General features: G+C 38.4%; 1 protein-coding gene across 4 annotated transcripts in view; it reads left to right on the top strand.

Moving 5' to 3' along the window:
• The window catches only part of CARMIL1 (capping protein regulator and myosin 1 linker 1), a 190,616-nt gene that overhangs the window by 121,940 nt on the left and 42,218 nt on the right, over nt 1-26,458 (top strand). For all 4 annotated transcript variants that reach the window (XM_064705708.1, XM_064705711.1, XM_064705709.1 and 1 more), the window contains exons 19-28: nt 1,015-1,114; nt 1,202-1,256; nt 6,476-6,648; nt 8,922-8,990; nt 13,269-13,362; nt 15,531-15,629; nt 17,328-17,456; nt 17,714-17,845; nt 22,022-22,197; nt 24,172-24,259. In XM_064705708.1, coding sequence (XP_064561778.1) covers nt 1,015-1,114; nt 1,202-1,256; nt 6,476-6,648; nt 8,922-8,990; nt 13,269-13,362; nt 15,531-15,629; nt 17,328-17,456; nt 17,714-17,845; nt 22,022-22,197; nt 24,172-24,259 — 1,115 coding nt within the window. The remainder of the gene's footprint in view (nt 1-1,014; nt 1,115-1,201; nt 1,257-6,475; nt 6,649-8,921; nt 8,991-13,268; nt 13,363-15,530; nt 15,630-17,327; nt 17,457-17,713; nt 17,846-22,021; nt 22,198-24,171; nt 24,260-26,458) is intronic.

Here is a 26,458-nt window from a genome sequence, read left to right as displayed (position 1 = left end):
GAGAATTAGAAGTATAGTGAAAGAACAAAGGGAAAGGTCTGGTACAGAATGAAGCTGAGGGGGGAAATTTGGAGCAAAGAGCCAAGAGCTTCAGGTGAGAAAAGACCTGCTTGAGTCTTTGGAATAGTCTTTGAATATTTCTGCTTTGGAGTCTCTGTGCTTCCCAGCACAGGTATTCCTGGAAATATGAGCTGGCTTCTCATCTTACAGATCCAAGGTGTAGATGTATGAACTGGAAGAATTCACCTGCTGTGTTTGCCCTTCTATTAGCCAAGTGCAGAAGTATTTCAGAAACAGATTCCCAGCACAGTGGAATGCCCAAGAAGATGGACAGGTAGAAAGCTGTGAGAGCTACTGATTCAGCCCAGTTAGGCAAAAAGATTTATTTTTATAAATAAAGATAGATATTTGAAATCTAAATTATGCTGTGAATCTGAATTCTAAATCATTGTAATCTAGCTAGTGGACTCCTCAAATACATAACTAGCTTGGGAATACTAAAGCTAATTTTCTTTTACTCAGGAGTAGAAAAAAATCTGCCTTGTTTTTTAGGTTATTTTAGTTGTAGTGTATTATGTTAGCCTTTTTTACAGGCTTTTGAAGGCTTTGAAATATTGTTGGTACACAGCTCTCCTAAGACTACATAGTGATTAGCATTATTTCAGAATTCTCCCAGGAACTTGAAACTCTGCCTGACCCTGCGAGGAACTACCCTTGGGTGATTGGACTGTGGATAGGGGACTGAATTATCTTCTGTGTTTCTGAGAGATGCCTTTAATAGCTGATTAGCAGGGAGATTTAAAAGGTTTCTTTTAGAGAAAGCATTTATTCTCATAGAAAAGCAGAGGCACTAGTGAGAAAAAGATTTAAAGATAGAAGAATGGAAATTTTCCTACACATTTTGGAAATTAGTATGCTGCTATAATTACTTGAATATAGCATCAGTAATTGGCCCTGGTCTGGGTCTTTTGTGAAAATGTGTTTTAATTCCTAATCTAATCTGATTCTTTGCAGGCCTAGAATCTGATCTCTCAACCCTTGTAGTCTGGCTTAGTAAAAACCGGTCGATAAGACACTTGGCATTAGGCAAAAACTTTAACAACATGAAATCCAAGTAAGGATTTTCTTTTTTCTAAATAACAAGAGAATGATTGAGGAGAAACTGCTGATTTCATCATCTTCCTAACTTTTCTTCCCTCAGAAATCTCACTCCAGTACTTGATAATTTAGTTCAGATGATTCAAGACGAGGATTCAGTGAGTATCTTTCTACATACTATCATCATGTGTATTTGTACCCTCACAGTCTATTTCTGATAATTTTCTTCATTTTCTTAATTTGCTGCATAAGATTTGATCACAACTCTGCACAGATACATCCAGCATTTTGGATTTGCTTTTTTTTTTCAAATTGTAATTTGGATTAACTTGTGCCATGTAGGGGAACGTTTTCTGAGGATAGTCTTAGGATCTGTGATTGTTGAAAAATATTCATTTTAAGTAGTTGGATGTGTGTAACCTTGTTATTTATGTCTAAATTATACAGCCCTTTAGGCACAAATTCTCAGCACTTTTGTGTCCTGATAAGAGATTACGATCATAGTGTTCTCAATAGCAATGCTTTTTTTTTTTAATTCATAGAATGCATTATTTCCTGATAGCTGTTCTTTTGTATTAACTTTTTTTTTCCTTGGCAAGGTCACTGCAGCAATCTCTCACTTCTTCCAAAGATGCAAATAAACCATTCACTGTGCTGTTTTTTACCTTTCTTAGTCATGGGAGCAATTTCATAAAACCTTTTCAGGGTACCTTGCTGGGATGCTTGCTCACTTCCTTTATTTCTCTACTTTTGTTATTCTGGAATACTTCTGTGGTTGAATTTGTGTTCTTGCCCATTCTTGGCATCCTAGTTTTGGTTAGAAGAGGATCTTAAGATGCCCTGTTACTCTCATGCTTGTCAATCTTTATTTATCTACTCTTAGTCCTTTCTTTCTCCTTAATTACCTGTGCAAGTACCAAGCAAGCTCTCCTCGTTCTCCAGAGACAGCCAACTGTAGACTCAGGTTGTTTGAACACCTGCTACTTCCTGTTGTCTTTATTGTCTCACCTCCAAGTTCGTGCTCTCCATATTAACTGCCTGGCTGTCTTCTCCTCCCATCTGTGTCTGTATCGTGGCAGTTTTAACCAGGATTCCCAGTGTCTCTTGCCTTGCAAGGTCATTAGACTCATATTCTGGATTCCTTTTTTCTTAGTTCTCAGTTGTATTTGAAGTGATTTATTAAACCAGTCCTCTATGCTCTTTCTGTCCTCTTAAATGGGATTCGTGGTACGGGTGTTTCGTGATTCTGTGCCTTTCTCCACGTTTTATTCTTTAAAGCATGGAAGGTCAGCATGATGTGGTAAAGTTCTTCATACAGATACCAAAACTGATTCTAATTGAGGTAACACCTGTAATGAAAGCACCTTAATGAAAATCCTTGTTTGCTCAAGTTAGATGTAGGGCTGTGCTAAGTAATGTATTGGTGAAACTCTGTGTTGCTTCTTGTACCAAGCTGACCTTGTTGCTTTGTGCTGTGTGACCACCTCCTCGTACTCTGCCTCTAAAGGGAATGCTGCAGGACTGCCTTCCTTCCCCTCCTTTCCTTTTCCTTTTGATCCTGTACTGAGGGGTTTCATTTCATCAGATACCACCTGCTGCTTCTGTGTGGGCATTTGTCTCTGTCCTGCCCTGTTTCTCATGCTTATCCTTTTGCAGCTGTCCTGAAGAACTGAATCACAAGCAAATGTAATTTGGTATGTTTTCTGTTTCCATTATTCCTTTGTTCTGTTGCAGGTGAACATTTCTTCCCACTCAGTCCATACCCTAAAACCCCTCATCAATGCACTCTGTGGCCTTTCAGTGCCCAAATCATCTTCTCAAACATGCTGTTGGCATTTCCCCCCTATTTTATGACTGCTTTCTTTACTATCTTTTCTTAAGAACAAAAATTTCAACTTTCACTGTATTATTTCTACTTTAAGTGTTACAAACTTTTGTTTATCTTTCCTGGCTTCTCTTTTTGAAACTTCCAGGTTGTAGGAAAAAGTAGCTGTTAAATTTTGTGTGTATCATTCTTGCACAGTTCTCTCTCCTTTGCATCATTAGCTTCCACTTCTTGCATTCCTTTTCTTTTCTCAACCTCATTTGTTGTTCCACTTTCTGCCTTTTACACTATACACTGGTCAGATGTGCTCCTGTAATTCTTACCCACCATGTTTTCCTGACCTAACCTAACAATACACAACGTATTGTCATCCTGTTTTCAAACAGCGTTATAATGAAATAATTCACCAAAAAGTTGTTTTATTTAGCTGCTTAGAATAACTGTCTCTCCTTCATGTCACTTCATTAACATTTGGGATATAGCATATGATCCTTTGGGGTTACCCTGCCTCTTCTTGCCCCATGTTCTTTTCTCTTGTTAATCCTCTTCAGTGAAGGAATCTTGGTTTTTTTCTGTCTCATGAAGCACTAAAACCAGCATGAACTATCTCCTAGCAGCAAGAGAGTTGAGGACAGACACTGTAGCACTGTGGGAAAAATATGTTGCAAAAAGCATCCTAGGATTGTCCTCACTGTATCTCGATGCTAGAAAATTATTTTAAGTCTCTAGCTATTTCAATTTGAATCTTAAATGAGGTGGTCCTCATTCTAACAACAGTATGCATTTACTACCACAGGACATGAAAAATTTAAGATGCAGCTGTAGAGACCAGGGTGTGATGTTGCCCAGAGCACACTGCACAGTTCAGGGACTGCACATTGTCTGCATAGAAAGCTGAAGTGGCTCTTATCTAAAATAAAAATCTCTAAATGCTTCTTCATGTGTTTATGCACACTTTAAATAGCTCTGTTGCTGTGCTAATGTGAGTCATGAGTAAAATGATTTAAACAATCAGTGGCTTGCTTCTATGACTGTTAAAATAGTGATACCCAAATGAAATTCTGCAGCATTTAAAAGCAGTAGTAGTAACCTACATAGCAGAGCTTCACAGGTGTTTTATATAAGCAAGAATGTAACATTTAGTTTCATTTTTTGGGTTCTTTTCATGTATTTTTTTATATAAATAGGTGCTATACTGTGCAGACTATTATAATGTATTCTTAAGGAGCCCATTCCTTTTCTTGTTGCAAAAATGGGTGTTACACTGCAGGTATGCAGTGTTGTTACTCAGAGTGGTAATCACTCCTGCATAGGTGCAGTGAATTTCTAGTGATGATTATCTTTAGTTGTTAGTTCAGTGCTTGGTGCAGAATTGGTTCTTGGTGGCTTTTTGCAGCATTTTTGTTCTTAGGAAAAACAAATTTAGCTTGATTTAATTCCTAGGGTTTTTCCCAGCAGAAGTATGACTGAATCCATGAATAAAGTCATACCATTTCTAATTGTAAATTTGTACTTTGACAATTCCTCTTCCTTAAAAAGATTGTGTTGAGGCATTTTCGCTGTATTGGCAAAGTACCTGTTTTCTGTAGCAGGGACACTGAAAGTGCTCCTTAGACTTCTGTTTTCTCAATATCTGGCTAAAACTATTAAGTTGTTAAAAGAAATGTTTGTAGAGTATTTCCCATATTTGTGGGGGATTTGGTTTTGATTCCTTTTTTTTGTTTGTTTGTTGTTGTTTCATTTGGGATTTTTAATGTAATGATCAGATAATTTAATGAATATTTAGATGGTGCATGGCTGTCAATCCTTACAGAACACAGTACAGAAGTGTTTTCAGTCATATACTGTTTTGTCAGAGTGTTGGAATGCAAGAAGCTTCCTGGGAGGATATTTGAGATTTAGAAGAATTATGTGGGAGGGATCATGTGCAGCTCAGTTACTCCAATGCCCATTTCTAAAGTGACACATTCACAAGTTTATTGCTGATTTCTCCTAGTGCTGCATGGTGCTGCTTTACTGTGAATCTGTCAGCAAAAGGGCTTCTCAGACTTCTGTCAAGAGCTCCTGAGTGCCATTCTAAATGTGATGTTAACATTTTTATGTTAATATTGCTTTTAAATTCTTAATAATTCTTTACATTCCTCTTCATGTCGTGCAATAAAATTCAAAAACAGACAGATTAAGTGTATTAGCATACTAATTTAATAACTTCCATTTAAAATAAAACCAGCATGTGGCTTGTGTTATTATTAGCCTTTATAATTATCAACCTGCTGTGCCTCGAAATTTTTGTGCTTTTCCTCATTAGTAAGTGCATTTCTTGCATTGTTGCAAGTTTTTTGGTTATCACTGTAATCCAGTGGTGTCTGGGGAGTTAGATCCGATTGTATAGCAGGTACGATGCAAGGACCCTGGAAGGTGTGCAGAGTTTGGTTGGTTTATTTTAATTTATCTAAACTTCAGGATGTAACATAAATGCTGTGGCTCATTGCTATGTGATGTTGATTTTCTTGTGCTGGCTATTTGAGGATTTTAGGCTCCAATATTTCATCCTTCAGCACATGCCTAAGTGGGTATATAATGACGATACACTTCTCTGTATGGACTCACACTTGAGTAAGAGAAATGTTTTGTGGAGTCCTCATTCATCACCAAAGACAAATTGCACTTTTAGGAGCTGTAATATCTATGCAAGGCATGAGGATAAATTAACCGTGGTACTTGAGCTCCTGCTGTTGAGTGTTGGGGGTATTGAGAGTGGAGGAAATATGGGCATTTTTAGAAAAGGTTTTTTTGAGGCTTGGAGTATGACTTGCTGGAGCCAAGTAAGATAGTTTCAGCTTAATATGCTTCATAAAAAAATAAAGCTACTGAAAAATATTGTAGTATCTGTTACAATGAGTAGACTTCTTCATTGTAAAAAAACCTCAATATTGCTTTGAATTTCAGACCTGCTACAGTTTTATCTTTTCTTGAAAACCCATGCCCTTTGTTGAAGGAACAGATATGCTAAAATCACTCCTAAATTTGAAGTAAAAAGAATAAAACACTTTAAGGAAACTGTTTGTTTTAACAATGCCTTGGACTGTAATTTGCCCTTGGGCAAAAGTCTCAGCCTGAGGGAGAGAAGGGGAATGGTAGATACTTTTATTTTTCACTGAAAATGTGAATGCTGGTAAAGCAAAACCCACTGGACGCTGGAAGATATCTGGTGAAGCTGGTTGTTGTTATCTTCCCTTTTTTGAGGTTTACACTGTATTCTGTACTTAGTAGTAGTAGAACTCAGGAAGTTGGAGGCACTGCCACTTGAAAATAATTTTTTCACAGGGTGTTACAACTTAATCTGCTTGTGTGCATGTGTTTGACGCCTGTGCTGTTATTGACTCCCAATTTATCATGTGTTGTTGGGATCTGCAAACAAACAAAGAAATAATTCTTTGATGTTTACTGCTGTCCCCAAGAGTTTGGGAAACTTGTAGCTTCTTTCAGTTGGTGTTTGAGGAATGAGTGCATTTTCAGCTCTGTTATCAGTGCATTTTCTATAATCCACAGCCTCTCCAGTCGCTGTCACTTGCAGATTCCAAGCTGAAGACTGAGGTCACCATCATTATTAATGCCTTGGGCAGCAATACTTCTCTCACAAAAGTGGATATTAGTGGAAATGCCATGGGAGATATGGGAGCAAAGATGCTGGCAAAAGCCCTACAGATAAACACCAAACTCAGGTAAGTGAAATGTATTTGCAGTAAACAGTAGAAAGGTTTAATAATACTGAAGTAGTTGGCTTATTCTCAGTTTGTTTCTCTTCAGAACCTTTCTACATACAGGCACTTTAAAGTGTCTTTATTTGGAAGGATTCTCGTCCTTCTTTTTCTTAAGAGAACGGAAAACAACAACAGAAAAACAAGAGAAGGAAGTTGTCCCATCAAAAACATTTCCTTAACTGAAACTGGGGAAAATTTTCTACATTTAAACAGAAAGGCCTCTTCTTGTAATTAAAAGACTTTTCAAATTTCTAGAATGACAGAAAAAGTTACATTGTTACGGAGCTCTCTATTGATTAAACCCAATGTTCTTCTCAAAGCTAGGCTGACTTAAAGCTATGTGAGGTTGCTCAGGGACTTGTCCATGCAGGTTTTGAAGATCTCTACCAAGATTCCACAGTGTCCCTGGGATAATTCTAGTGCTTAGCTACTCTCTTGTGTTCTGCTCTCTCCTTCTTACTGGAGGCTTTCTCAGCAGAGAAAATTCTGATACTTGGATAGGAAACTGAAGTGAATTATTCTTTGTCTTCTGAAGTGTCAGTTTGTAGAACTAAGAGCATGTGGAATTCAGAATGGGGAGCAGCATGGACCATCCATCCTTCCTTTCCCCCCTTCCTACTGTGTTGATGGACCTTGGCATATCTTCTTTGCAACTTCATCTGCCCAACGACTTCACTGCTTTTTAGCATGTCTGACACTGATGGCTTGAGAGTATCACTTTTTTTCTATCCAGCATGTGTTTCACAAACAGTAGAAACTTCAATCAGCATAAATCTGGATGGGGACCTCTAAATATGTCACCCTCATCAGGAAAGATAATCCTCCCTCTTCCTCTTCAGACTGTGCAGATGAACCTCCCTCAGTGTATTGTCAGTGTAAAAAGACCACTTTTTACTTGGTCTCCAAGTATTTCTTCCCTGGAGGATAAGAAATTCCCCCAAACAGTCTTGGCTATTTTGTTCAAGAGGCAGGGATCCTCTGGCCTTTGTGTTGCTGTGCCCAAACTGAATATTAAAAATGTCAAGAAAGCACTGGGAGGATGGCTTAGGTTTATTGAATGCATTAACCTGAAATGACCACAATATTTGAGGAAATAAATTTCAGGGTGGCAGACTGAAATGTTTCACAGTATGCTGAATGTCACAGTTGACATAATGTCACCACAGTCTGTGGTGTGATTACAGGCTGAATAATGCAATGGTAACTGGCTCTGCCAAAATGTTATAAAATGACACCCAGGTAGAAGTATAAACACACTTTCCAGTGGCAGAAATATTCAAGATTTGACCCTTAACATACCTGATGTTTGCAGAGTGAGTGTAGAATCTCTCTTCCTCTCTTTCTTACCTTTCATCTAAAAAACAGAGGGATAATTGTGCAACAACAGAAGGATGTCACTACTTGTGAAAGCATGCCATCCATCTTTTTTTTTCTCTCTTTTATAAACACCAGAAATCTTTGTTTGGTTTTGTGCCTTTTTTTTTTTAAGAACAGCTACAACTGGTGCTCTAGCAGAAGCAAGATTTATCTGCTTGTCTGTCTCTTCTGCCTACTAATGAGATCTTTGAACATGTGTTTGCAAATTGCCAAGCAGTCTGCTTGAGTGGTCTGAACTGGGGGAGGAGGGGAAGGCTTGATCACTCTTATCATTACTGTGTATTCAAAAGAGCTGCCATTTATGCACCTAACCTAATGGTTTATTTTGGCAGCTACTTGTGTTGCATGGGGAATCATGTGAACAGTGTGATGAGCTTAGTGCAGGGCTGAATGTGTAATAGCCTGCAAATTTTGACCTCTGATCAGCATGAATTTTTAAAATACATGTAGCCTATGTGGAACAGAGATTGACCAGTTACTGCAATTTTCTAGTTTTTCAGTATGGCCTTGCAAAGGAGACATTTGAACTTTGGTTTTGATGCTCTTCCTCAAAAAAGCAGGAATTTGTGCCCAAATCTTTCTATTAATTGTGTTTTAGAAAAGGTACTTATGTTAATGATAGAAAATACAGTACAGTCCCCTTTAAAGTACAGGCAACTGGATTTTGGGTATTTATCCATCATTTCTGTCATTTCAAGGATTTACCATCTAAGTAAAGACAAGTTTTTAAAGTGCTGCCTTCTGCAATTTTGAATATTCAGCAGTGTGTTATTTCAATATGCAAAGCTTCGTTATGGATTTGTTTGGTGGCTCTTGTTTAACTTACTTTTTTCTTTTCTCTTCCCACCACCTCTCAGAACTGTAATATGGGACAAGAATAACATCACTGCACAGGGCTTCCAGGACATAGCTGTGGCACTGGAAAAGTAAGTCTCAAGTAATTGAATGTCTGGTGAAGAGGCCAAAGATCCTGAATGATCTGAGCAGCTGCAGTTCTCACCGCAGTCAATATGATCTTGAAGATGCTGAGTACTCTCAAATTTAAGCATCAGGATGTTTAATCTAAAGGAAAATTCATGACTTCACATCCTTCAAAAGGATGGGAAGAGGCTCTGTGGCTCTTTCATCCATACTCTGCTATCAACATTAAGGTCCTTGAGTTCTGCTCTTAGCGTTCAAATTCTGAATTTTGTAATATTTTCCCTTTGCTTCATTCTCTTGTGTTGCTAGTGTGCAGAAATTCTATTCTAGTGAATGAAGCTGTACATAATGACAGAAAATTACTGAAGTGGGCCTTTGTCGTCTGATTTTTTTTCTTTCCCCTAGCAAGTTGAAACTAATAGTGATGATCTCAGGACCTGCAGTTTTTCTTTGTAATTGCTGTGCTTTGGGTCATTTTGCTTCCATGAGTTTACTCACAGATGCAGCTATTACCAGTGATAGACGTTAAATTGCTTTCATCTCCCTCCACATCCATCACATTTCTTTATATGTTATTATTACTTAAGAGAGAAGAATTGCAGATTTAAATTAAGCAGCAGTTGAAGTTTTTCACATCATGAAATCCCCCAGGCAGGAGCAAAGGCTCTCTTTAGAAAGTGAATGTATCCTACTATTGCTAGGTCCTACAAGGTATCTTGTAAAACTGTATAACTACTTAAGGGAGCACCTTAACCCTTGCAGGGGGCATGAGACTAGAGCTTATAAAGTTACTTGGTTTGTGAAACTATTGTAGTCTATATAAATTAGTTCAGTTGCACTGATGTGGGAAATTAGCTAAATTATGTATAATTAAGCAAATCATCTTGCAGTGATTCCATTGATTGTAGTGAGAAAGAATTTGGAAAGGTTATTTGTCAACTTGCAGACATTTCTCTGTTAAAGGGCAATAGCATGGGGAAGTTGGGTAGAAAAAGAAATGCACTTGTTTTCTGGTAAAGCATCAGCTTTATTTCTCTGTTCCAAAGTGTTTGGATGAGTAAATAGAGAAGGGGTGGAAATCCTGAGGCAAAAGCAAGTAATCTAAACAAAAACACCCCCGGAATGCCACAGTTAATTATGTGGCACTGTACTTTTTCCAGGTGACATCTAATTTATTTAACTTGGAAGCTGAGGTCATTTTATGTTGCCTTAAAGATTTTTAAATTGTCAAAAACATTGATAACATCACACACTAAGCCACAAGCAACAAAGGTTTAAACATGAAGAGAGGGACTGTCAGTACTGGCTGAAAACAATTAAGCTGTAAACAATCCATCTGGAAGACATTTTGAGAACATTCTTCACAACATGTTTCCTAAAAATACCTGAAGCCATCAATATTCTGTAGAAAAAAAACATTGCTCAAAATGGAATGAAATATACTGAAGATGTTTGAGGACATGTGTTCCACGTGTTATTTTGATTTTATGAAAAATATTCATCTACCAAACCACAAAACAAGAAGAAAGGTAGACTTTAGTTGCATAGGCAGGAAGCTGAGGTGATTTGTAGCAGACTTTAAAACAGGCTGAAGTAACTGGAAGGTTTTTTCTTTCCTAATCTCCAACTTTTCTTTATTTGCTTGTTGCTGTTTGAAAGTGTTATTCCTGCAAGGGAACTCCAGGCCCATGGCTGTTGGCAGATTTTGCCCCAGGGATGTCCCAGAGAGGTGGTATGAAGTCCTGAGAAGATTTTCTGCTGAGTCCCTTACAAGTGTCAGTTCAGGAGGGCATTTGAGAGCAGTGGGCATCCTATTCAGCTTGGCCATTAAGCAGAGTTTCGTATCTCTGTAATTTTAATATGAAGATAAACATGTGATATGCAGCCTAGAGCCCCCTCTGTCACAGGACTCTGCAGCATTGTCTCATGTTCGTTTCTGAAAGGTTTTTTTTCTATATGGACTGACTGAAGAAATAGGTGAAGTTCTAATGTCTAAGGAGAAATGCTGAAGTCTGTCAGAGGGCTATGAATTCTTCCCTTAGCAGTGATGTGAAATTCACACACCCTGACCTGAAAAACAGATAATCTTATTCCTGTAAGTAAAATCTCCACTGCAGCACAGAGCATATGTAGTGTGTGGATCAGAAGTTACTACAGGGGAAATAATGTGATGAAATGTAGGACCGTTGTCACACATGTTGTATCTAGAACAAGAAGTTTTTAGTACCTCTTTTGGGACATCCTCTACAGTCTTTGAGCACCTTTCTGAAATTTAACATCTTTTAAATATAGGTATTTTGCTGAGTATATCGATGACTTAGGAAATGACTGGATTATTGAGTTTGTAGCAAAATGTACTCCTTTACAATAGACAAGTGGAGTGTTAATAAAAAGAAGAATGGGGGAATATTTTAGACTTCAAGGAAACAGAGAAAAAAAAAAGCATAATGATGAAGTTGAGAAGTGAGCTTTAAATTCTTGATATTTTCCCCTAAGGGCTGGTAAATTCTTAGATGAAAATAATACTGTGTGTCTGAAAGCAACGCAAGTACTGAGGATTTCCTTCCTCCCTTAGGGTAGGAAAGAAAGTTTTTCCTCTGTGATTGTGTCCATGCAAATCTCCTTACCTTTCATTTGCCCTCCTCCAGCTCTGTGTGTCCATATGTGTGAGGGAGGGTGCACCAAGTCTTTGACTAAACTGAATTTAGCATATGACTGCTAGCATGAGAGCTGGCAATTACAGATTTCAATGAATGGGATGTATTAAATGTCAAACAGCTGCAGAGATCCTTAGAAAACTACCTTTTTTTTTTTAACTAAATAAATACCCCACCTGTCAGGCAATCAGCAAGTTCTGTAATTATCTGTCTTTGAGTTCAGCATCTTTGACGTTTAAAAATTCTCCCCGTGCTGGTGGACACTGGTTAGCATTACATGAGGACACATAGCAGGGTCTGTATAGTTTGCAGTGTTGTTCTTCTGAAGGACAAGACAGCTAAAAAGAAGAGGTAATTTTCTGTCTGATGCACTAGATAGTTGGACACTGTGGAAGGACAGGGACTTTGCCTGCACTGACAGCTATACATCACCATGTTTGCACTGAGGAAGAAACATAAAAGCCTTCCATTATCATTTAAAGTAAAATATTGGATGGTATCAATGAGGAATCGGTGTGTTTGCCGTTCAGGAGGACACTGCCCTTCAGAGAATGGTGTTGCACGTGTCCAAGCTCCTGGTGGGAGAAGGAGGGAAAGAAGCTTGGAGTTTAAGGTGTCTGCTGTTGGGAGTAGCGTGGTCTGCTGTCATCAATGGTGGTGACTCAACTGAAATTGCCAACTTCAAAGCGCTCAAGAGTAGAGGGTTCCAAACATATTTGTGTAGCTCTTGATGGAATAGGAACAGACGGTTAGTGGGATGTTTGCAGAAGGAGGAGAAAGAAATGTTTGCAGGAAATAAAGGATTAATTGAAAATAGAAAGAATAATTTCCTTTCTAGGTTTTAAAAACTTCCTGCTGGGGTTTTTTTTCCCCACCATTTATTCAAGTTTGAAGTTGTGTGGACATACCACTGTAGGTGGCATTTTAAGTATAACTGTGTTATGATAGTCAGTTTATGTTCCAGAGTTTAAATGTAATTTTGACTCAGGACCAAACTCCTGTCTTTAATTTCTTATTGCAGCAGATGGACAAAGCTGCAGAAATATTTCGCAAGCAAATAAGGAAAATGCAGGGAGCAATTGCTTGCATAAAGCAATGTGGAGATGCTATGCTTGTTTTGTCAGCTTTTTATTAAAAATGCAGCAAGAGTCTTCAAATTGTTGTAAACATGAGAAGTTATTAAATAGGAAATTTCTAAAACTCAGTCTCTTAGTTGCTATCTTCTATTACTGAGTATTTCCACTTAGTCTTAGATCTGATACAGTTTCCAGCAGGCACTGATTCTCCCTGTTCTGTTTAGATACACAAAAATAATCTAGCCTTGTGCACAGAGGTACAGAGGGCTGATAGGCTTTTAATCAGCAGCCACTGGGCATCGACCATGTAACTGCTTTTCAAAATCTACCTCTCTTTTAGTAGTAAAGAAGAATTAGCAGCAAAAAAGAGCATATATACTTCCAACTATTTAACTTAAAAATGTGAAAAATACATTCTTAGTACCCTCCATGGACAAGCTGGATGCATTTATTTCTCCCTTCTAGGTTATTCTTCATAAAAAATTACAGTGATTATAAAGAGATACAGTAATTAGATTCACTTTCACCATCCATTTGTTTTTTTCTTTAGGAATTATACATTGAGATTCATGCCTATACCGATGAATGACGCCTCCCAAGCACTCAAAACAAACCCTGAGAAAACAGAAGAGGCTCTGCAAAAGGTATTGCATATGCCACCAATGAACAGAAATCAAACCAGCAAAAATATAGTCATTTTAAGTTTCTGAGACTTCATGCTTGGCTGAATAAGAATTCTATACTGGATTCAAATATTGTTTGGTTTGCAGAGACATATACATGGTAATCAAGTGCTGCAAGAGCTTTTTATTCCACAGAATTCTGGGAGTGAAGGCTGATAGAATGCAGTGGTGTCAAAAAAATGCAAACTAGACCTGGTATTACTGTGTGCCTGACTATGAAAGAGAGAGTTAGAAACTGCACGTTTGTTATATATGTGCCTGTGGGTATTACCAAATGTTCAGAATTACTGGTGCAGGTTTTTTATATTGGCATAAAAAGTGCAGTCAGTTCTGTACAGGACAAAGGGTGCTCTTCAGTTTGAGGGAGGATGAAAGCATTTACTGCCTGTGTTTTATATTGTATATATAAAATTCACACACTGTGTTGCCCTAAGTAAGCAACTGCACCAGCATGTTCTTTTGGATGAAAAGGTGTTGACAGTATCTGTAGTGTTCCACTTGCCTGACTTATAAAACTCCCAGCTGAGTTTTAATATGGTAAATCTTGCGAGCTCCAAACAAGCCTCCTGCTCAGTCAGGAAGCACACATTTCACATCTCTTTAATGAGCAGTTTTCCTTCAGCCAGGGTAAGGCCATAAAAATGTTATAAATAGTTCTTACAGATAACTGTGATTAAAAAGCAAATGTGTATGATCCTTGCTTTCTGTAATTTGAGCATCACAGGGAGAGGTGCTGGTAGTTAGTATTTTTTTCTTTGATGCATGAAAATTCTCTCAATTCTGCTTTTAAAAATCTGATTCATGGGGGATGGACATATTTCTTACATCTCATTTAATCTAATTGGCCTTGTTCACATCTAGACTGGTAGATGCATTTCTGAAAAAAGTACAGGGAAGCTTCTGGCCGTGGGGATTTAAATTCTGTGTGTTAATTAGGCACTATGTACAAAGAGCATTTCCTTTTATTCATATCAAGGTTGCTAAAACTGTTAGACCCTGAGTTTGTTTTAATGTGTGGTTATGCTTTCTTCACACAACATGAGGAAGTTAGCTCCTAGAAAAGGTATCAGTGTCAGGAGTGGTGCTGTGAACACAGCACAGGTGATTCCTGCAGGTGGGGATGCCAACCTTCCTGCATGGACTGAGCCTGGTGCTGGGACAACTGCACTGATTGACTGATGGACACAGCAGCCACCCCCCTGAGCTCTGGTGTCTCTGCAGCACACTTGGCTTGGGGTGGGCAAACTGGATAAACCCAGGGATTTGCTCTGGAGCATGGTCAGATGTTGCAGTTGTTGCTGCTGCTGCCACCTTAGGGGCGACTGTCCCCACTGATCTCAGCCTCACAACCTGCTGGCTGCTCCGCTCATCTTTCCTCCCCTCTCTCTTTCAGACCAGGTCCATCACCTTTGGTGAGCCTTGACCAGTTTGTTAATAGGTGTTTTTGGCTTCACCAAATTTGATAAAGCAGGGTAAGGGATTACTCTGTGTGCCATGAAGCTGGCTGATGGTGGGTGTGTACTGCTGGTGACAACTGTGGTGGCCTGTCAGCAGGAATCACTTGTCTCTAAAAAGCACTTCTGTACTGCTTAGCTTTAATTAACCAACAGGTGAACTGAGTATGCACTATCACTTAGGCACTTTTAGATAGTTTTTCTCTGCAGATATACTGCTATTCAAATATGTGTTTTTGCAGCAGACCAAAGACATCTGAAAGAAATGAATCAAATATCTTGAGTCATCATGATCTCTACAACACCCAACAGTTAAGAGTCCCTTCAAATATTTCTCAAACCAGGATCTAATCCTTTGTCAGCCCAACTTGCTAAATTGTTCAAAATAGGATATTCTTTCAGAAAATATTGGCAAAACCACAATGTTTGACTATGTTTCACTAGTTTGTGAGTGAATTTGTATTTGCCGATGTGCTTATTAAGCACTGAGGCACACAAAATAAAGTTTGCAGATGATAAACAAATAATTAAGCAGCTTTTCTTGTCAGTCCCCCATTCTGACACAGCAGAATTGAAAAATTGAAAACACAAAACTGAAAGCAAATTCCAATGTGAAGAGTCAAATCAGTTTCCTAATCTGACTTCTTTTCTGCTTTTGTTTTTTCTTTTTTTTAGATAGAAAACTACTTGCTTCGTAACCATGAGACCAGGAAGTACCTACAGGAGCAAGCATATCGGCTGCAGCAAGGCATTGTCACTAGCACCACTCAGCAGGTGAGCATTTCATACTTAATGGACACCTCAGTGCCTAAAATCTGCTTGGGGGGGAAAGTTCTCTCTCATTCTGAGTACTTTTAAGATGTGCCTTGTGGGTTATCCTGTTTCCCAAGAAATATTAATTATCAATGACAAGGTATTTGGAAGCAAAGCGTGTGTGAGATAATGGTCTTCTATACAGCAGTACCATGTAGAGAAAGACTCAGGGTATTACCAAGTAAACTACTGTTGAAACTAGGAACAGTTTGATTTGCTTGTACTCTGCCTATTATTAAAATTTAATGGAACAGGGTTTTGTTACTGGAACCTGAAATTGTACTCTAACTCTTGAGAGAGTATATGGAGATATACTGGAATTAGAAGCTGCAAGACCAATTGTTCTATTCTAGTAATTTTTCTCCTCCGATGTCACTTTCCCCCCCAAATAAATAATCTCTATATGAAATAAGTTTAGATTTTTTTATCGCTTGTTGGTTTTAGTTGTGCTTTTCTCCAACACCAGATACACATCACGTTTCAGGAAATGTAATTTATTGTTATTTTGAAATAAAATTACTAATTTCTGTACTAAATTGTGTACGGTAGGGATGGATTTTAAAAACAGTTTTAGAAGAGAGCTGAAAAACACTCTCTAGTATAATGGAATTGCATTATTATTCCCAGAGTGCATTTTTTTCTATCCAGATGTCCCAATGAGACTTTCTACTGTCTAATAATTAATTAGCTTTTTGTACTTAAAAAAAAAATACCCACCCAAAACCCTTTGAAGAGAAAGATTCATGTAGATCTGAAAAGGAGCATGCTGTGAAATTATTTCAGTTCTCATTGCTAATGATATAAGATGCTGGAACTGTAGGTTTTATATGATGGTGCGTTCACTCAGATGTTGCTTCAAAATGTCAAATACCCAGTTCTGATGTATGCTAAGTGGGCTCATAAAGACTTTTAACTATTATATCTCCCTGCCTCATATATCTTAATCAAAGATGACTATGTGTCAGGCATTCTTAGTGATTTGTCTTGTAAGATACAGATATACCACCTGCCCTGCATTTGCAGCGTGTTGAATGAACTGTCTTGTGGATACAGATTAAGTCCAATTTATCCCACTGTGAAATGTCTGATGGAAACTTCTGCTTTGATAGTTTTAATTCCCTTGCAACTAGGAATATTTACATTTTAAAAGAATGCTGCAGAAGCCTGCACAGTTGCGTTTTGCTTAGACTGGAGAAATCGCTGTTAGTATTTGTTGAATTAAAAGAGCTTTCTTTTACTGTCTGAACTTCTTAACAATTCAGAGACCTTTAGACTCTATACCTATAGTCTTAGGTATATCAAAAACATTTTCAGCATTAAAACTGATCCAGAAACTAGACTAACACTTAAATAGGGTAACTTGTTGATTATTTGCCGTTATCCTGGAGGTCTCTGTGGGGGAAATATTCCACAGCATTTATTTTTCCTGATGGTAAAGTTTTATTTATTTTGAAATGCTTAGGGGTGTCTTTATGAGATGTAGTTCTTTCCTTCAATAGTATTGACATGCTGCCAAGGTCTTATCATGCCTTTCCAGGTTGTTATATTGCCACTGCAAATCTCATCATGGTACTATTGATTTTCTACCTGGACTGGATTAAGGTTGTGTTTGACCAATGTCCTGATGTTTTATCTTTTGTATTCCTTTTGTTCAAGTAGATGATTGACAGAATATGTGTAAAAGTGCAAGATCATCTCAACTCTTTAAGAAACTGCGGTGTGGATGCTGTACAGGAGGACGTCAAATGTGCGGAACGGCTGATGCGGGACGCTAAGAACTCCAAAACAGTAAGCCTTTCCCAGCATGCTGGCAGTGCTGAGAGCAGTTCTGTGTGTGCTTGCAGCTTTTCTGGTTTTGGGCAGTGAAAATAATAATATGTGTCACAAAAGAGTATTTTCTTCTGATGACCACCTATAGCTAGTATTTAAAATGATAAGATAATTCTAATTTATGAAGACTTTGTTTCAGCCAAAGAAATTTCCTGCTGTTTGTCCTGAAGACAGTGATGAGCGTATTTTCTGAGGATACTCTTCCTGTCTTACAGCTCTTACCAAATCTGTATCACCTCGGTGGAGCTTCTTGGGCAGGAGCAAATGGTTCACTCTCCAATCCAATCCAAGAGACACTTGAATCCATGGCTGGAGAAGTCACAAGGGTGGTGGACGAGCAACTTAAGGTCTGTGGATAGATGTGTTACCATCTCTCACATGCAGAAATAACTAAATCTGAGGTTTTCTGTTGCTAAATGCAGATGTGCCACACTTGATTTTTCTTCTCAATAGATTTGTTTGTAAGCTAGCTATCTTTCCATTATTAGTTTCTTATAACTTTGGGCTGGATTTTTTTCCCAGTTGGAATAAAATAAAAAGTTGCCTGTATGTTTTCAGTGGGCAGAAGGAGCATATACTGTTTATTATCATCTTTTCTCAGCTGCTAAAAGGGGAAGACTGATCAATTGCTCCTTCAGCCTTTTGTAAAGGCATTTCTCAAGCACCCTAAGAAACCTCATGCCCTGGAGGAAAGGGCTTGGTAGTTAAGGAGCCCTAGTAGAGTGAAAGCTGCTTTTTTATAGACTCCGTGGCAGATTTTTTTTCCTCAGTGGTCACTTTTGAACCTTATGCAAGATTTCCACTTTTGAACCTCATGCAGCATTTGGGTAACTTGTAGGTATTGAGAGTGCCCAATACCTACAAGTGGTACAGGCAGCTTTACATGAAATCATCTCACAAGTTGCCTGCCAAACCTCAGCTCTTGAAATAGATGTCATTGATTTGTCAATGTTCTCACCTGTGTGCTCAGCCAGCTCCTGCTCAGAAACTTGCACCTTCAGTTATGTTTGCTCTTCCTGTGCAACAAGCAAAGAGCCATCCATACAGCATGTGCACAGGTATCAGTCCTGAAAGAAGACAAGGTGGAGAAATTTTAACAACAGTAGGGATCTGTATGGAAGCTGATGAATTTAAAAATCTGGCTCTGGGGCAGCTCAGATCAACTTCTGTTTGTGACTAAGCCGCTTTGTCTGTGTTCTGCAGTATTTAAACATTTTACAACCTTCGTCTTCAGATTCTTTGATCTTTCAATTGAAACATGAAAATGCTTCAGTCAGTGGAAATATAACGAAGAACAATAATAATGCCATATTACTAATTACTTTTTTGAAATTAAAAAGTTAATGAGGAGGAAAATGGTGCTCTATTTTTAGTATGTTGCTCCCTTTCCCCATTACATGAAATATAGTGAGAATTTCTGCAGACATGATTTATCCATAAGATTCTTCCCAGTGGAACCTCTGGGGTATTACTGGGACAAGAGTAGTCAGGTCAGCCCTTCATGCTGGGCTTATGCACTTAAATAAGTTCATCTTGGAGAGTCTTATAGAGGGTGGAGAAAAAAAGCCTCTTCAGCATTTGGAATATTCCTGAATTAATGTGTTTTCCATTTACACTTTTATGCATTTACAACAAAAGGCACTTTAGCTCAACCATTCTAACTTTTACATTTACATTTGATCTGTGTGGCATTCACATTTAAGTGGCTTACAAAAAACTATAAAGTCATAATGCTCTTTGTATACTCCAACACTCATTTTCATTAATTTTCACTTAAGATGGAAAGATTTTCTTTTAAGTTCTGTGCATAGAGGAAGAACTGATGAACATGGATTAGAATTATTTTTTTCCCCTAATTGTTTAGGTCAATTCAAAACATCATGAACAGTTTATTATTTGTAAAGATAGATAAGGGAGCTCACATAAAGACAATTATTTTTGTAATTGTTGGGAGAAAAAAATCCTGTGTGTTGTAAGTGGAGTTTTGATTTTTAGTTTCCATAGCAACTGGAGTGTGATTCTAAAAAGAAGTTTAGAAATTGGTTATAGGCAATGAACATATTTTAAGTAAATAAGATTTTTTTTTTCTTTTTTTTCTTTTTAACTGTAGGAAAGGAAGAGGGGTGAAGAAGGGAGTTAGAGTAAGAAAAAACAATGTATTGGAATGAGTTGAGTTGACCAGAGGAGAAATTATAGCAAGACCCTTGCCTTTTTCTTCTCCTGCTGGTGTCACTGTGGACACACAGTACCTGGAGATGTGTTATTCAGTCAGTAAAAGCTCAAGGGAAAATAATCAAGACAAGTGGAACCTATGCAAACACGATTATTTTGTAATGACAGAAGTGCTCAAAATAGTCTTCCTAAATTTTGTCCTGGAACAAAGGGTTTGTTGGCTCCATCACCTGTTCCATTTTTTATTTTGATATCATCATTCTTCCGTCCTTTTCGTCACTGTATCTTTTCCCTGAATGCTAAGATACTTTAATTGTGGCTAGTAATTTGTTCTTTTCTTTCACCTGGTGACTGGTACTTGCAGCCCTGTGACTGAAATGTGTGCACTTTCACAGTCAATATTGGTAACTATGGCTTTCCATCAGTGAAAGATTTGGGCATGGAATTAGGAGGTGAGGAAAGGTTTCTGTAGATACCTTCTATAGATAATAGTCATGTGAAATCAACAGCTAAAATCCACCAGTAAAGAAATCATGTTGAGCTGCACAATTGAAGATCCAAACTCTGACTTAAATTGCAAATTCTCTCAGGTTTTTTGAGTAAAAATTGATTTTGGAAAATTCAGAAAAGATCTAGTTTTTCCTGCTATGCCTTCTCACAGCATTTTTTCACATGATCCATATTGAAAGACCCTGCTTAGACTGCAATTGTAATTCATAGCAAGTCTATCACTTTTATGATTGTGATTCATCAGTAACTCTTGAGAGGCCAGGCAATTTTTTCACAATAAACTACACAATTGCACCAATGAATAGATGCTATGGAAAAAATGGATGTGTCAGGAACTCTCCTTAGTAGTTTACTTGGCTCAGTGTTCTCTAACATTCAAGTTCTTCATCCCCCATGGGGATATGGCCATAGAGGCTTGAAAGTCTCTTCATTAGTCATGCTGCCCCAGAATCTGCTCGAGGACTGAAGGAGGGAGTGTGGGAAGAGTTATTAAAGGGCATCTTGAGAACCCAGGGACAAGATATATTAGCTATAATGGCCGTTGTCCCTTGTAACTCTAAATCAAATGCTGCAAAGATTGGGTGTTCCTGTACACTGTGGCTGCTTCGTGTTGCTTTGTTAGTTTTTTCCAGGCTGTAAAAGCTACAGACTGAAAGATGCTACTTTGAATCACTGAATTTTTTATGCAGCAATGGTGGTTTTTTTCTTGCTCATTGTCTGCATAAGGAAATTACTAGTTATGGTAGGGCTGTGCAAAGAGAAAAAAGCTCTGATACAATGGAGTTGAATTTGCAGTCACTCACCTGTGCTATGGGATTGAGAAGAAAAAGGAAATCAGTAGCATTTTCAAGGAGTGCAGTTCTTATTTTTGTACAATTTACAAATGCCTAGGTAAGATCTAGGCTTACCATTCCACAGAAATGTTGTTTCTTTTATTATTTGTAAGTACCTTTTTCTGTTTGCTTCTCAGCCCTCACTCTTATCAGAGACAAGTTGGCCCATTTCAGTAAACTGGACTCTGGCCTGTTCCTTGGTTTTTTCCCACCCTCCTTTGGACTTTTCCTGTGTGCGTGGCCATGCACTGCAACAGGCTGCCTGAAGAGGGTGTGAAGTCTCCCCCACTGGAGATACTCAAAAACTTCCGCACACAATTCTGTGCCATGTGCTGTAGGGAAACCTGGAGTAAGGAGGTTGGCCTAGGTGACCTTCAGTGGTCCCTTCCAAGCTTTCACCCATTCTGTGGTTCTGTGTGAATAAAAATTGTTAGCTGGATCTAAAGTTTGCTGTAGATTTACATGTATATAAATGAGAGCCATATATTAAAGGTTTGCATGCCAACTGCAGATCATGCTTGTAGCTGCTTCTTAATATTCAGCTGGTATATTCCAGCCATCTACAGCCTGCTGAGTTCTCAGGATCTCTCTTCCTCATTTACTGATGCTTCTTACAAATTGGCAGGTCTGGAGCACTGATGAAAATTGGTGATTCAGGGCACAGTTTAGAGGGAAGGCAGCTGCAGCAGAGCATCCACTGCAGTGGTGGGTGCACAAGGGAAGCTAATTTGTTCTGACAGTTCAACACACAGAGATGTAAATGTTTCATATTTGAAAAGGCAAACAAGTGCAGTCGCGGGTCATTTTCAGAACAAGTGTTTTGATTCTCAAAGCTATATTTTGTAAAATGTCTTATATTGCAGCTGGATGCAAAATAGATTGGAAAGCAGAAGAAGAATTGTAAAAAATACAAGTCTAAAAGTGTCATATTTGACAGAATAATGCTGTCACCTCCCAGCTAAAGTGAATGCCAGTATCTGATGTTGTTTTTTGCTTACTGTGCTGCAGACACTCCTTGAGTCTATGGTGGATGCAGCAGAAAACCTCTGCCCAAATGTAATGAAGAAGGCTCGCATCCGTGAGGACCTCATTGAGGCCAGCACTGAGAAGATTTCCATCCCACGCACTTTTGTAAAAAATGTCCTCTTGGAGCAGTCTGGAATTGATATCCTCAATAAAATTAGGTACTTTAGGAGGCTAATCTAACAAAATTGGAATTTGGGTTTTGGCTTGTGTGTATGTGTGTTTGGGCAGTAGAAGAATTTTGGAATGCTTTTGTGACTCACAAGGAAGTATATTGTGGCATTCAAAGAGCAGGAAATTGTTCTGCAGGTCTGGGAACTTGGATTCATATATTTGGAATCTCTAGGGATGTTAACTAAGATCATGAATGCATGTGCTCTCTTATTTAGTGAAAGATTTGGTTTGTGGTATGCAAATAACATTTTCATGACTAATACTTTAAAAAAAACCCTTTATTTTCTCACTTAACACTGGATTAATGTAATAGAAGGAAATTACACTATTTACTTTGAGTGGTAGCAGTGCTTTGTCTATTGTTACATTTGGTCTTGTCCTATAGCTGGAACAATCACTCTAAGACTTTGTGTGGGAGCTGTGCACAGCAGACAGACGTACTTAAAAAATGGAAATTTGGATATTCAAACCACAAACCTGGAACAGAAACCATTACCCTAAATAACTCTTGGTTTGTCCTGTAAAAAAAAACAAAAAGAGGCTTTTACCTGACCTTTTTGCTTTTTTTTTCATACTGAATATATACCAGAGAATATATTTACACAGCATAATGTGGTTAACCTGTACTTAAACCTTTTCAGTTCCATTCTGCCTGATGCTTGAAAAGCATGACATTTTGCATTGAGATGCTAATATCTTTGAGGAGGAAGGAAACAGTTTTGCAGAGTACAGCAAAATAGCCAGGAAAAGTTTTAAAGACTTTAGTTATACCTTCAGAGTGTTTAAAATGGTTCAGGGAGTAAGCTTTCTTCATTTCAGTCCTATCAAATTAATCTTGGCCCCAGGACAATAATACTGCCTCTTCTACTTGCAGAAGCTGGAACTGTCAGTGAGGTGAGGGTGTCACACTATGATCTTTCCTGCCTCATATTATTTGAAATTAATTTTGGTAGCTGAGGGAGATTCCTTCACTCCCATTCTCTTCCCACTGTGCCTTGGCCACCATTTTACCTCCCTATGAATTGCATTGCCTTTCCAGTGAATTCCTTACCTTTTTCTCCAGGCTGTCTGCAGCAGTAATTCTAGCCCCAGACAGAAATAGCTTTGTTAATCCAATACAGCTCAGTCAACATATACAAACCGTAAACCAAAATCATGTCACTTGCTGGCAAATGCCAGTTGAAAGAGTTGGTGTTGAAAGCAGAGGCAGCAGAGGTGGAGCTTTGGGCTGTAGCTCAGGCAGTCATGCATGTTGGCTCCACATCAGCTGCCCTCCACAGCCAGAGCATTTGGTGCTGTCATCAAAGATGGGACCCCAAGGGAGCAATTCAAGGTATATATTTCCTTGAAGGGGAGTTACTAGGGCAACCTAAGCTCGGTGTGGTGGTGTTCCACATATGTCTGTGCAGTGGGAAAATGGCTGACGAGAAGTTCTTGAGACAGAAAGTGGTTACCTAGAGCAAAAGAGGAAGCAAATTTCTGATGGCATTGGCCGAAGAAACAGCATTTTACACATTGTACACTTGTCCTTACTGGCTGATCAACACAAAAGAGAATTGAGGAAAGGAATGGATTTTAGTTATTCAGTGGAGTAGTGTTCTATAGGCAGCACTGTCCTAATACCATTCATCTGGGATGCGTGTTTGTCTGATTTTAGTGGTGGAGTATTCCTCTGAGTTTCACTTCTTATTTTTATTCAGCTCTCTTACCCAGATGTTTTCATTTCATCTCATGGAAAACTGTGAGAAGCAGGTTAAATATGGTACAGAGGCTCCTGTGTTTATTGTGTGATTCATGAGTTTATTTCTGAAACCTGCAGTCATGTATCCTGACACCCTCTAATGTTTTACTTCAAATAAAATGACAGCACAGTGGATAATCGTCACACTGTTGAATGTGTAATAAAGACGAAAATCTCCAGCGTGAATTAAGAAGTTCTCTCATTTCTAATCCTCATACAGTGAAGTAAAGCTGACAGTGGCTTCTTTCCTGTCTGACCGAGTTGTAGATGAAATCCTGGATGCACTTTCCCATTGCCACCACAAACTGGTGAGTTTTTTCTTGGTTGATATCTAATATGTCAGATCTCAACAATGCCATTTATATTTATAACTTGTTCAGTTTCTCCTTTGACAGCTCTATTTTGAAATCAGTCTTATTTTTGTTGACATCCTGACATCTTTTGAAATATAATTTTGGGGCTCTTGCCTCTTTGCTGTAAGAAAGATGTAACCTTGGAAGAGTCTGTGTTATATACTTGTCCTATTATCTTTTGAGCTGTTGTCAGATCTAGAACTAAAAATGCTATCAGAATGCAGTATTGAGTTGTTAGTTAAGAGCAGTCCTAGTATTTATCAAGTTGAGAGTATAAGGCTTGGTTGCTCATTAAATGAGAGGTAAGATTTTATTCTTTAGAGTTCTTCAGGTACTGCTAGGACCTTGTTCCCTGAATGAGTATGTTTTGAGGTTACCTCAGAAATGGAGGTATCAATTTGGAAGAGAAATGAGTCTGAAGGTAGGAGGGGAGGCACTCTTACTTGAAGATCCTGAGCTTTTGGGAGGCACAAATATTTAAGATAGAGGTACTTGCCTCATCAAGAGTAGAAGAAATAAACAACTGTGGATCCACAGAAAATCTTTTTTGCTTCTAATGCCATGAGGCTTTGTAAGGACAATCCAGTACTCTTTTTTTTTAAAAGAACTTAGTGGGTGGTTGTTCTGATTAAAGTTGCTCTTCAGTTCTAATTGAAATTTCTCTGGCTTCAACTTGCAGTCATGATTTTTTCTCAGATGCTTTTCTCACCAAAATAAGGGAACTATATATTCTCTTTATTTCCTCTCTGTGAAAGTCCTCACATGCATAAAGCAAATCACTCTTTCTGCCCCCCCTCCCCCTTTTTTTTAATGGGAGACTGAGTTACTTGAGCATCCATCTTCATAATACAGAGCAGCATTGTGTAAAGGTACAACCTCTGGTATCTGGAGCTCTGCAGCAGCAGCAGCCTGCTGTGGGAGAGACCACATGAACGAGCTCCAGTTTGTCCTGGAGGAGGCTCAGCTGGAATGAGTGGTGACTGGGCTGTGTCTGTCCAGTGGTATTGCACAACCTGGACATGCCCAGGTTCCTGCACAGTACATCGTTTTCTCCAGCCTTTGAGTCACTTCATTGAAAATCCTCTGTAATTTTTCCAGCTTTTAAGAAGTCACTTTTAAAACTGTGATTTCCAGAACCATACAGACTATTTAAGTGTTTACAGGAATGAAATTGTTTTCCTCCTGATATTTCTTATTCCTTGTATTTACATAGCCAAGAATATAAGAATTCCTTCCTTTTGTCAAAGTTTCAGCAGCAGCTTAATTTTAGGACAAGGTTTGCTTGACCTCCCTCCCACTAAAGGCTTCTGGATACTTGTTGCTTTTCAGGATTGTGGAATTGGCTAATTGTCAGTGCTCTGGGTTTCTAAGGAATGACTGTGCATTTTAGGTTGGGCTGATTGGCTTTGTGATCCATTTTGGCTATATGACTAACATGTCCCTTTCGCCATTTAACTCTGCTGTGTTTCTGTTAACTCTAGGTTGAGATGGTATAGCACTGATGAAAACCTTGAGGAATACTGATCTCAAAAATGCTGCTAGAGAAACTCCTGACTAATTTGACACTGTTAATCTGCAACTGACAGCTGCAATCTGAGAGCTGGCAGCTAGTTTTTCATACAGCAAAGATTAAATGCACTGATGCAGTTCTCAGCCAGCTCCTTAAATTGAAGTGTCATGTTCTACGAATTCAACCACCCACAGATGTCTGTGTTTGTTGCATTGGCATAGTAGTAGTGTTTGAGGCAACTTTGAAAAATAAACCTTGTTTGACAAGGCCTCAGTTTTCCTAATGAGACAACGATTAGCATTAATTATTATTGCAGCTATTTTAGTGTGCTTGAAGATAAATTCATAGCAGCTCTCCAGTTGCTTTTCCTAAGTAGGCACCATACTAAATGGGCTATAATTAACTTAGGTCATCTGTTGACCTTTTTTGATGGTTAACAAAACAGCAATCCACTGGTTGTGCCATGTTGTGCTGATGTGAAGCAGTGGACTACTGTTCTTCTTAGCTGCCTCTTTGAAGACTTCTGTGACCAACTGATTTGGGACAGCTGATCTTCAAATATTTGCTTTTAGCAGATGTTTGTTTAATATTCTCTTCAGTTATCAGAAGAACTGGAAAGTGCTTCATCATTTTCATGACATCAT

Source organism: Zonotrichia leucophrys, chromosome 2 (genome assembly GCF_028769735.1).
Source record: "Zonotrichia leucophrys gambelii isolate GWCS_2022_RI chromosome 2, RI_Zleu_2.0, whole genome shotgun sequence".
Classification (NCBI taxonomy): Eukaryota; Metazoa; Chordata; class Aves; order Passeriformes; family Passerellidae; genus Zonotrichia; species Zonotrichia leucophrys.
The sequence above is the reverse complement of the archived record's forward strand: the minus strand, read 5'-3'. Positions and strand labels throughout refer to the sequence as shown.